Source organism: Bufo gargarizans, chromosome 5 (assembly GCF_014858855.1).
Source record: "Bufo gargarizans isolate SCDJY-AF-19 chromosome 5, ASM1485885v1, whole genome shotgun sequence".
In the NCBI taxonomy this organism is placed as follows: Eukaryota; Metazoa; Chordata; class Amphibia; order Anura; family Bufonidae; genus Bufo; species Bufo gargarizans.
In genome coordinates, this window is record NC_058084.1 from 448,785,200 (window position 1) to 448,797,711 (window position 12,512).

The 12,512-nt window shown below is 44.2% G+C and overlaps 1 protein-coding gene across 3 annotated transcripts in view; it reads right to left on the minus strand.

The window, feature by feature from the left end:
- CACNB2 (calcium voltage-gated channel auxiliary subunit beta 2) overlaps nt 1-12,512 on the minus strand; it is a 315,627-nt gene that overhangs the window by 53,392 nt on the left and 249,723 nt on the right. For all 3 annotated transcript variants that reach the window (XM_044293750.1, XM_044293752.1, XM_044293751.1), the window contains 3 exons: nt 4,143-4,265; nt 3,087-3,223; nt 1,169-1,245 (listed from right to left, as the gene is read on the minus strand). In XM_044293750.1, the coding sequence (XP_044149685.1) occupies nt 1,169-1,245; nt 3,087-3,223; nt 4,143-4,265 (337 nt within the window). The remainder of the gene's footprint in view (nt 1-1,168; nt 1,246-3,086; nt 3,224-4,142; nt 4,266-12,512) is intronic.

The following is a 12,512-nucleotide window of genomic DNA, read 5'->3' on the forward strand; positions in this document are numbered from 1 at the left end:
CCCTTTAACTTGATTTCGGGGGATACTCATTCTCATTGAAGAGACACATTAGGTATATGAAGACTCACTTTCAGGCAATGACCCATGGGAAAAAGTACTGCGAATTGGCTCATGTCAGCCAAACCACAGATACTCCAAAAGGAAGAGCCAAAAGGTAGCGCAACCCATCTGTAGATGGCTAATTTTGGTTGAGCCTCTGGTTGGCTGACATGAGTTACAGTATATAATAAGTAATGCCTGTTATAAGGGGACAACAAAGACCTAAGGGTACTTTCACACTAGCGTTAGAAGAATCCGGCAGGCAGTTCCGTTGCCAGAACTGCCTGCCGGATCCAGAAATCCGTATGCAAACAAATATCATTTGTTTCCGGATCCAGATCCGTCTGATAAATGCATTACAATACCGGATCTGTCTCTCCGGTGTCATCCGGAAAAACGGATCAGGTATTTATCTTTTTCACATGCGCAGGTGCAGACCGGGAAACTGGATCGGTTTTTCCAGAACACTTGGTACCGGATCTGGCATTAATACATTTCAATGGAAATTAATGCCGGATCCGGCAACCCGGCAAATGTTCCGGAATTTAGTTCCGGCCAAATACCGTGAAAGGGACTGAACTGAAGACATCCTGATGCATACTGAACGGATTGCTTTCTATTCAGAATATATTGGGACAAAACTGAAGCGTTTTTCCGGTATTGAGCCCCTGTGACGGAACTCAATACGGGAAAACTTTAACGCTAGTGTGAAAGTAGCCTAAGTCAGTGATGACTAACCTCCGGCACTCCAGATGTGGTGAATCTACCAATCCCAGCGTGTTCCATTCATTTCTATGGAGTTCTGAGAACAGCCAAGCAAGTGTACATCTTGGGAGTTGTAGTTTTACCACAGCTGGAGTGCCGGAGGTTAGCCATCACAGACCTAAGTAATTTCCCTGTTATGATGTCTGTAGATAATGGCTGACCAAAAATGTAAATGTGTCTGCCAAACGGTGCAAAGTAGTGGCTTTTCATCTATTTTAATACATCCACATTTTAAAGCAAAAAAGTATAATCTTTGCCTGTGTTTCCTTAATGTGAATGTATGGAATAAGAAACATCACTAGTAACGTCAAGGTCCAGGCCCAAGATCAGACAAGTCCAGCCATTGGTGATGATTCCAACTTACCAGATGATGGTGGAGTTGATCTTCTAGAGCTTGGTACCACATCACCCAAACTGGAAGAAGAATTTCCCCCGGTTTTACTACAACACAGAAACAGATAAAATGATGTCACTTCCTGCAATCTGTATTTATCCGTCTACACTAGAGACAAATGAAACGGTAAAAATCTAATATTTGTCCATTCCCCTCCCCCACCTCCATAAAATAAGAAGTGCCCAATGCTCTCCAAGTACTGAAGTTGTGCCCCCTGCAGAGCAGAGTTTGATTCCTGCAAAGATCACTTTGTGCTTTTGCAGACTCTTAAGAAACTGTCTGGCATGGTAAATCAAATATTAAAGAAGCCAAAAATAATCTGATCCTAATAGGGGTCTCTGAACTTCCCCAAAGCGCAAAGCCATTTATTTATGGGAAAAGAGAGCACTTTATAAAATTATTATTTACTTAGTGATCCAAAATGCACAGTAAAAAAAATGTCAGCTGCGCCAAGAAAAAAGAAAAAATATACACAGAACCAAGTAAAGCAACTCTAATAAATGTAATACATGGTTACATGACCTGGCAAATAAATACATCTGACATCTGTCTATCCATTCACATTGTGCCATTCCTCCGTTATTCCATCTGATAATGTATGATGCTGTATCCCTACACAACTGATTGGACAGTGAGTGGGACATGCCCACTGACACGTAGGATAGTAATGCCCAGGAGGAACCCCAAGTACCAAAGGGAAGCTTAAGGGAAGCTTACATACCCGCTTCCTGGCGCTGGCTCCCCGTTCCTTCTCCTCCAGGCCTTTGATGCTCCTCTGGGCTTCCTCCATCCAGTTTGATATCACCGCAGCCAATCACTGGCTGTGGTGGAGCCCAGATCTCCTTACTTTGTGACAAATGGTAACATGATGCAAGGTGATCCAGTCTCCGTCGCACAGCTAGTGATTAGACACAGTGATGTCAAACTGGATATTTACATTGAAGGAGCCCAGTGGAGCATCGAGGGCCTGGAGGAGAAGCAGGGAGCCGGCACCAGGAAGCAGGTAAGTAGTCTCTTTACAGGTCCAGTAAAATGGTGTGGTTTTCTAACCTCCCCTCCATTCTCCATTCCATAAATTACATTTATTATCCATCCACAAGATTGGTGATAAATGCATGATTGCTGAGGGTCCAACCACTGGAACCCCCACTGACCACAAGAACAAAGGTCCCTGGTCCCCTGTGTGAATGAAGCCATAATGCGTATGTATGACCACGGCTCCATTCATCGTCTATGGGACAGCTGAGATCAGTGCTCGCCGATCTCCAGCCGTCCTAATGGAAGTGAATGAATCGGTGGTCACACATGTTCACTATGTCTCCATTCATATAGGGGACACCAGGTCCTTCGCTGGAGGGGGACTCAGTGTTTGGACTCCCAGCGATCATAAACTCTGTGGATAGGCAAATGAAGTTTATGGGAAAACTCAGACAATAAGGTGTTCTCAATGAATCATACAAGCCACCACCTTGTACAATGCAACACATTCATCTTTGGAGGTAAAGGAGTCGCGAGTCACACAAAAAGGGCCCATGAGCTCCCTCCATTCCTGGAACCACATTGTGGCCACCATGGCTGTATATCATGCCATCATTTGATACAGGGTCTATTAAGTCATTAGCAGTTAGGCAGGGGGCCAAGGAAATTCAAGCAATACGTCATACCATAATTAAAGGACATGAAACATGGCTGAGATCTCCACAATCATCTATAGGGGAATGAAGAATTACATGGCACACACAGACATCAGTAAAGGTTCATGTAAAGTATGGAGGTCAACAATCCTTGGGTGGATGAGTAGATGAGTCGACAGCAGGGAAAACAAGTCATTGGTCTCCAAACAGTAGGGGGAAACCTATTGTTTCTCAGTGATGCATTTTGGATTTACCTTGTGTAGAATTTTCCCTGTTTTGCCTTTTGTTCATGCTGAAACCTCATGTTCTCGAGCTTTACTGGACTTGGGATAAATCCTATTTCACAGCCTTCTTTTACCAACCGACCTATCCACCAGTCATTGTTAAATTTCTGGGGGGGGGGGGGAGGACATTAAAAATATCAGATTTTTCCAAAATATTGAAAATTATTTTATTCATGACATATTCACAAATACAATTCCAGACAGATGAAAACGATAGGAGGTGCCGCTGTACCAGAGCATTGGTGTCTGAGGAGGCCCAAAAGCCACCCTGCCATATGTACATTAATGTGGCACCTACATTACTGGAGTCATATGGTAGGGGCAGGGACCTGGTAAAGATTGTTAATTGAGGCCCAAAAGTTTGTTCTCTTCCTATAAAGTGATAGAATATTGGTTGGATATGCCATTATTTTTTGATCCAACCTCTGGGACCTCAACTTATCATTATAATGAATAGACTGCAGCTCTGATCCAGGACCTTCACAGTCTTCACCTTCACTGTAGCACCTGGCCACCTGTTGAACAGAGGAACAGCAGAGTGGCTCCATTCAAGCCAAATTCCCTTGAAGAGCACATTTTTAAACTGGGGTGTCCAAATGTTGCACAAAATGCTGCATATTGCACCATGTCCTTTCCCAGCTAAGCCACTCCATTTTCAGTTACGCCATATCCCTCAGTGTATGGGGCACAGAGGATTATTATTTTTTGGCTTACTTGTTTCAGAAATATTTCTAAAGTGAGATGCAACAAATTGCGAAAAATGGGTGCCAAATTTGAGAGAAAATTACACCAAAATGCAGGTAGAGCCACAATAAAAAATGTGGGCTGAAGTGTATACACAGAAAAGGAGAAATGCAAGCAAAAAACACAGGCTACGTCACTACTGGTATAATCCCAAAGCCGGCAATCATAACTGTAATGAATAGAAACTGAATAAATGAAACTAAATATAATATTTCAATCACATAAGAGAATATTCCACAAAGCCCGACATCTGCAGATATTAGTATTTCATCACAGCCTTACCTCTTTGACATGCAAAAAATCTTTAGCCTCAAATGAAACAGCCATTCCTGGAACTGGAACCTCGTCATCGTGAGCTGCGCTGTAGCCAACATTCGTCCGTACGGCAAATGCAACTGGTTTGGTCTACAAATAACAAGTAGATACAGAGACATTTAATACAATGGATGCCTTAATCGCTAAAACCTATAAGACGGGAATTAAAAAACATGAGCAAAACTTTAGACGTCTGAGGCCCAATGGCTATAGAGGGTTCAGGTATCAGTCGTATGGTTCCTTTGTGCCTGAGGAGTCCAAAGGACCTTCTACCATGAGAAACCATCAGTATTATAAATGGTACATAGTAGATGGGAATCCTGTTACAGAACTTCAAGAACTTAAAGTTATGTCTTTGTTAAACCTATTGTATAATTAATTCAATTACCATCATTTTATGGAGGGGACACAACATCAACAGGGATTACGTTGTACATTTTTGGCACTACTTTGGTTAAATTAACATGGTGGCTCAGTAGTTGGCACTGTTGCATTGTAGCTAAGGAATCTTGGCTTAAAAATCCAACCACATCATTTTTAGGTTTTTCCCAGTTTTTACCCCAACTCTACTGTGCCCCCCCACACTGCTGTTCCTCCAGCTGTGCTTGGTCTGGTATGTCCTCTATCCTGTTTCTAGTCCACTGTGCCCAAGGGCTGCCCTGTCGGTACTGCATTCAGGGGTCCCGGGCTCAGCCACTTTCATTAATATTAACTTCAGGGAATACTAATGAGGATGTTTGGCCCTTGCCTTGGATGTGGGTTTGGCCTTTTCTCTCAGGTCTTTGGTGGGAACTAAACCCCAAATCTTCTGTGTAGTTATCAGGAGACTTACCATAATGCTATAGACCTGGTCTGTTAGAGAGATAGAATTTTGATCTGTGCCAAAAAAAAAGCTACTAAGCAGTATGAGGGTAAGTTCAGACTACGTTTTTTGGGCGTGGGTTTCCGTGCAAAGAATCGGACTGAATCTGTTGTGAATTGTTTTCAATGGGAGCTCATGCGGCTGAGGATTTCTGCTGCGCAGTTTTCCAGACCGCACCAAGAATGTACAGATCCATTCTTGGTGTGGTTACCACATGGACCCCTCACCTAGCCGCCGCGGAAGCATGCTCACAATTTAGCTCCATTCAATGGAGCTAAACCGAGAGAGGGGGCAAACCATACAAAATGAAAATCCATGGCATAAACCTCAATTGTTTCTGCTGTGGGATACTGTCACAGAGAAAATCCTCCTTCTGAACATATCCTTACTGTTTTCTTCACACACACATAATATTAAATACATAGTATATTTCTGAAATGAAGAAAAAAACATTTGCACCATTTTTATGTTTGCACTGTTTACTGATCACCATAAATAACGTGTTCACTATATCGTACTGGGGTACCAAATACTGTTTTGTGATATTTAATAGTAAGTATTAAGGGATGAGCGAATAGGCTTCGCATGAAACATCTGAAGTCTATTCGCATAAGGGTCCATTCACACATCGGCGATGTGCGTTCCGCATTTTGCCGACCGCACATCGCCGGAACTTAATAGAAAATGCCTAATCTTGTCCGCAATTGCAGACAAGAATAGGACATGTTCTATATTTTTCGGGATCGGAATTGCAGACCCGGAAGTGCGGATCTGCAATTCCCGATCCAGGCAGCACATCGTGCTGCCCCATAGAAATGAATGGGTCCGCAATTCTGTTCCGCAATATGCGGAATGAAATTGCGTACATGTGAATGAACCCTAATACTTAGTTTGAATACTGTAGGGAGCGAGGGCTCCGTACAGTATTAGAATGTATTCGCTCCTATGAGCCGAAGTTTTTACTTCGCGAAGTCTCGCAAGACTTCAGGTAATAACGTCAGAAATTAAAAACCTTTTACCGAACTCAGGTTCGGTTCCAAGGTAGCACTTGGTTCATAGGAGCCAATACATTCTAATACTGTACGGAGTGCTAGCTCCGTACAGTATTCTAACGAAGCTTTATGCGAATCGACTTCAGAGGTTTCATCCCTAGTATGTTACAAAATCACATTTATTGGAATGGTTTTTCCTCCAATATTTTTTGTAAGTAACAATAACTTTGCCGAAAAAAATGTAGGTTTTATTATAAACGAAAAAATTCTGGGAATTAAAGTTACATTTTTCTGCTATAACCTTTATTAAAGAACTACTTCACAGGTATTCACTAGGAAGTGAACCCCAGACCAAACCTAAAAGGGTTATCCTACCCCTATAATGCCCCCCAAAATGCCAGGGCCCCTCATACTGATCATACTCACACCACTCCCCAACACCCACGTTGCTCCTGATGCCCGCACAGCCGCCGCTGCATCTCCCCGTCATGCAGATCAAAACATCCGGTGACGGGAAGGGGGGTTCAGCCAATAGCAGGCCGCGACACCTGCATCGCGGATGACACTAGGGAGGCTCATTCCCATCGCGGCTTGCTATTGGCTGCCCCCCTTTCCTGTTGCCAGATGTTTTCTGTGACAGGGAGATGCAGCAGCAGCCGTGCAGGCATCAGAAGGGACGCAGGTGCCGGTGAGTGGGGTAAGTATGACCAGTATGAGGGGCCCGGGCATATTGGGAGGCACTATAGGGGTTGGATAACCCCTTTGACCATTGCACTATATGATCACATATATATGAAGGCAGCATTTTCTGTAGCCAAAAAGCAGTAACGGTCATACCATTTTATAGCTTTTTAAGCATAAAAAAATGCTGTTGTCATAAACAGAAGGGCTATAGTCTAGTGGTAAGTATACTGCCTACCATACAAAACCGGGGTTCAATTCCCCAATTCCCAGTAGAGGTCTGTGCAATAGCTTTAATGAAATAGGAACCTGGTCAGGATCATGTGGCTGTAACTAATCTCTGAAATTGCTCACCTACATGATTTCAATCATATTCACTTATAACCGTATCCTGAAGGCGAGGATATACGGTAACTGAATGTCACCATCACTAGGACGCCAGGTTATTTAACTAATATAGGGAAATAACCATCTTACTGAATCATATGAGCTCAGTTAAGCTGCTAGGTGTGAGAAAACTTGATGACTGCTTCTAATAACAGCAGAATTATAAATGTAGCTCTGGAGCAGTGGCGATCCAAACCACCACAAAATTGCGAGGGGTCCCCTGACAGGCGAGTGAGAGAGCATCACAATCACGGTGAGAACAGTATTGTACAGGGGCGGACTGGGAACTTAGTGGCCCTGGAAAAAAACTAAAAATGGCCTCATGTTTTAGGCGGGTCCAAATTGACAGAAGGCAGGACAAAAGAGGTAGGTGGGGGTCAAGCAATACTGTAGAGCAGAACAATATACTGCCTCAGCAGAACGAAATACCACGGTGCAGCACAATATACTGCCTCAGCAGAACAAAATACCACAGTGCCGCACAATATACTGCCTCAGCAGAACCAAATACCACAGTGCCGCACAATATACTGCCTCAGCAGAACCAAATACCACAGTGCAGCACAATATACTGCCTCAGCAGAACCAAGTACCACAGTGCAGCACAATATACTGCCTCAGCAAAGCCATATACCACAGTGCTGCACAATATACTGCCTCAGCAGAACCAAATACCACAGTGCAGCACAATATACTGCCTCAGCAGAACGAAATACCACAGTGCCGCACAACATACTGCCTCAGCAGAACCAAATACCACAGTGCAGCACAATATACTGCCTCAGCAGAACGAAATACCACGGTGCAGCACAATATACTGCCTCAGCAGAACAAAATACTACAGTACAGCACAATATACTGCCTCAGCAGAACCAAATACCACGGTGCAGCACAATATACTGCCTCAGCATAGCCATATAACACAGTGCAGCACAATATACTGCCTCAGCAGAACGAAATACCACAGTGCAGCACAATATACTGCCTCAGCAGAACGAAATACCACGGTGCAGCACAATATACTGCCTCAGCAGAACCAAATACCACGGTGCAGTACAATGTACTGCCTCAGCAGAACGAAATACTACAGTACAGCACAATATACTGCCTCAGCAGAACCAAATACTACAGTGCAGCACAATATACTGCCTCAGCAGAACGAAATACCACGGTGCAGTACAATGTACTGCCTCAGCAGAACGAAATACTACAGTACAGCACAATATACTGCCTCAGCAGAACCACATACCACAGTGCAGTACAATGTACTGCCTCAGCAGAACGAAATACTACAGTACAGCACAATATACTGCCTCAGCAGAACCAAATACCACAGTGCAGCACAATATACTGCCTCAGCAGAACCACATACCACAGTGCAGTACAATGTACTGCCTCAGCAGAACGAAATACTACAGTACAGCACAATATACTGCCTCAGCAGAACCAAATACCACAGTGCAGCACAATATACTGCCTCAGCAGAACCAAATACCACAGTGCAGCACAATATACTGTCGCTCGCGCCACAGTATGAAACTGTATCATCGTCCTGAGGATGACAATACTGTTGAATTCAGGAGGGGACCTGCTTCTAACCAGCCAGCTACATAAGCATTAATTAAGGCTGAGAGCACGAGATCATTATGTACTTGGCCGGCGGCCAGGAGGAGGGCTTGAGAGGCCCTCTGGATACAGGCCCACCGGGAAATTTCTCTGGGGAAGGAGTTGGATAGAAAATTTGGCCAGTGGTGGGGTTGGGTCACCAATTTTAATTTTCACCTCAGGCAGCAGAAAAGCTACAATCGACTCCAGCCAGAACTTTCAATTGTATCTGCGCCCTCAGGACCCCGGTACAGAAAGGGAACTGCTGCCGGAAATAGCGATTCCTGGCTGGTTGTCCTGATTAGCGCCCCCAGACATAACTTTGCTTTGGCCCCCAGAAAATGCTAAGTCCTCCCATGGCTGTGTTATTAGGTGTCTGTCAACACACACCTCACTGTTAATGTAGATTACGGGGACATTCATCAAGACTGCTATGCCAAGTGATTGGATGTGTGTGTCTTTTGGAGAGCTATGCCGCCCTCGCACCCCCCATTTAAAAAAAGTAGTGTGAAAAGTAGGTCTGTTTCGGCCATTAGATCACTTTTACGTTTAAGGCCTCATGCACACGGCCGTGTTCCGCGGCCAAGAGCGGTCCGTGGTAACAAGGCCTGGATTCCTGTTGAGAGCAGGAGCGCACGGCGTCATTGGTTGCTATGACGCCGTGCGCTTCATGCCGCCGCTGCTGTACAGTAATTACTGTAGTGCAGCGACGGCATGAAGCGCACGGCGTCATAGCAACCAATGACGCCGTGCGCTCCTGCTCTCAACAGGAATCCAGGCCGTGTTACCACGGACCGCTCTCGGCCGCAGAACACGGCCGTGTGCATGAGGCCTTAATGTAGCACAAAATGTAACAGCCAGGAGCACAGTACGACAGATAACCCCCTGAAGTAATCAATAAAAAAAGGCCCAGCCACATTGCACATGCGCCAAATTCTAAAACTTGTGCGCCTTGTTCAAAAATATGGAGCAACATGACAACTCAAAGACAGACTTTAAATAACACAAACAAAACCACAGCTGATAAATATCCCCCTGTACCTATAAAAGCTTGGAATGCACAAAAAGTATAAAAAGTAAAGTACAAAAACTGGTTGAATGTGAAGTTATAATGATAATCTAAAATGTACTAACCCTTAAAGAGCATCTGTCAGCAGTTTTGTCCCTATGACACTGGCTGACCTGTTACATGTGCGCTTGGCAGCTGAAGACATCTGTGTTGGTCCCATGTTCATATGTGCCCACATTGCTGAGAAAAATGATGTTTTAATATATGCAAATGAGCCTCTAGGAGCAACGGGGGCGTTACCATTACACCTAGAGGCTCTGCTCTCTCTGCAACTGCCTCGCCCTCTGCAGTTTGACAGGGCCCAAGCACTGAAAACATCATCACACCTGGCGCTGTCAATCAAATTGCAGAGGGCGCGGCAGTTGCAGAGAGAGCGGAGCCTCTAGGTGTAAGGACAACGCCCCCGTTGCTCCTAGAGGCTCATTTGCATTTATTAAAGCATCATTTTTCTCAGCAATGCGGGCACATATGAACATGGGACCAACACAGATGCCTTCAGCTGCCAAGCACACATGCAACAGGTCCGCCAGTGTCACAGGTCCAAATTTGCTGATAGATGTCCTTTAATATCTAGTACTAGTAAATGAAACATCCTCGAAAAATTCCTAAAATGTCATAAAAACCTCCCTATAATTTGTTTCCTTTGACTTTAAGTCTCATGGAAGGTTTTTCAATAAACACTTTTCCGAAAAGACATAACTCTTCAGTCTGTGAAAGTCAACTCGCTCTGAATTTTCTGGCAACAAGTGTCTGAAATAGAAACCGATGTCTTCTAAATTTAGGCTGGAGGTTTCTGAGAGAATTGGGGTCACTAAGGGTTTGCAAAGTACATTTACATAGTAGAAAAAAAAGCTCTGTGTATATAACGAGAACTGTAACGAAGAACATCCGTTAGGATTCTCAGTTCTTGTGGAGAGCACATAAAGGGGCGCAGTGGAGAACCTGAATAGGAGACCATTCTTAATAGGCGGATTAAATCCACGATCAGCCCTACCAAATTAGGAAATGCTGAACTCCCCGCCAGTGTGGAGAAGGGAGAAGTCATGCGAGGAGCAGAGGGGCACAATGTAATGTCGTGTAAACATGAATGGAACGGCAACAGAACTAATGCTAATGGAGACATTCTACAACTATGCCACATATCTGCTCTATAAAAGCACTTCTAGGCCAAGGTCAGACACCATATCAGTACAGGCAACAGTATGGTCTTTTCTTAAAGGGGTTGTGTAAAAAAAAAAGATATTCTACATTTTTCAAACCAGCACCAGGATCTGAATATTTTTGCAATTGTGTGTAATTAGAATTTTTTTTTATAGCCAGTGAGCTATTCAATAAAATATATCTGTATAGCGCCACCTGCTGTTTGTTCTTTTCCATATTTTTTGTCCTGCTCACTGAGATGGTCGAACGTGCTCAGTTTTGTTCAACTGCCACCAACTGTATGTTCTATTAGAAGCTGTAGCAGGTATAAAGAGAGAGAGCTGCAGCAAAAGGGACACGCCCAATGAGCTGCCAGGCTGAAGATAATCTAGCAGAGCCCTTGGAGCAATGAATGTGGAGACCTCTGGACCCATGTGAGGTACAGGGCTGGTTGGAAAGGTATTGTCATGTACTATATGATGTCTGATTTTCATTTTGTGCCACCTCTCCTGAAATGTCTGTTTTCGCAACTACTGAAAATTCTGGAGCATCTATTTTTATGACTCTACTTTGGGCCATTCCTTTATTATTCCTACTAGAAGTTATGAATGAATTGCCTGCAGTCTGCAATGAAGGTCCAGAAGGGTGTTACCAGTTGGGGGCATGTTCCTGCACAGTCTGACACTGGCAGCACTGACAGTATAGTGTCAGACTGTGCACGGGCGGGCATGCCCCCAACTGGTAACACTCAGCTAGACACTCACTGCATATTGCTAGTAATTCATTCATACCTTCTAGCAGGAATAATGAAGGAATGGCACAGAATAGAGGCTCCAGAATTATTACATGGGGAATGCAAGTCGTTACTAAAGCAGACGGGTCAGGAGAGGGGACGGGTCCAATTTAAAGGGGTTGTACACCATTTATTTGTATCTAGATTAGCATAAAATAGGGGACTAAAAAGGGTACCAGTCACAAAAAATGCAAGGTGTGGCTAGGGCTACACGACGAGATGTGTCGCGCGACAATTTTTATAATGATAGTCTATAGTGTCGCACTGCGAAATGCGACACGACAGTAGTAAAAATTCATCCAAGATGGATTTTTCTGCGACTGTCGCGTCAGTCGCAGTATGTTGCAGTGTGACACCATAGACTATCATTATAAAAAATCTCGTCGTCTAGCCCTAGACTTAGGCCCCTTTCACACGAGTGAGTTTTCCATGCGGGTGCGATGCGTGATTGCATCCGCACTGCATCCTGACCCCTTCATTTCAATGGGTCTGTGTACAGGAGTGTCGTTAGTCACGCATCATTTCTGTGTTCTGGAAAAATCGCGGCATGTTTTATATTCTGCATTTTTCACGCAGACCTGGTTCCATAGAAGTGAATGGGGCTTCAGTGAAAAACGGATTGCATCCGGCTGCAACGTGTTCTTCACTGATGGCTGCTAAGAGATGTAGATTATTATTCAGTTTTTTTTTTCATGTGCATCAAAAACTGATCGCACCCGCACGGAAAAAAATTAAAAACACCGAATGCAAGAGCAGGCTTGCGTGCAAAGCCATCCGTTTTTTCCTGAACAGATCCTGAGAGAATCTG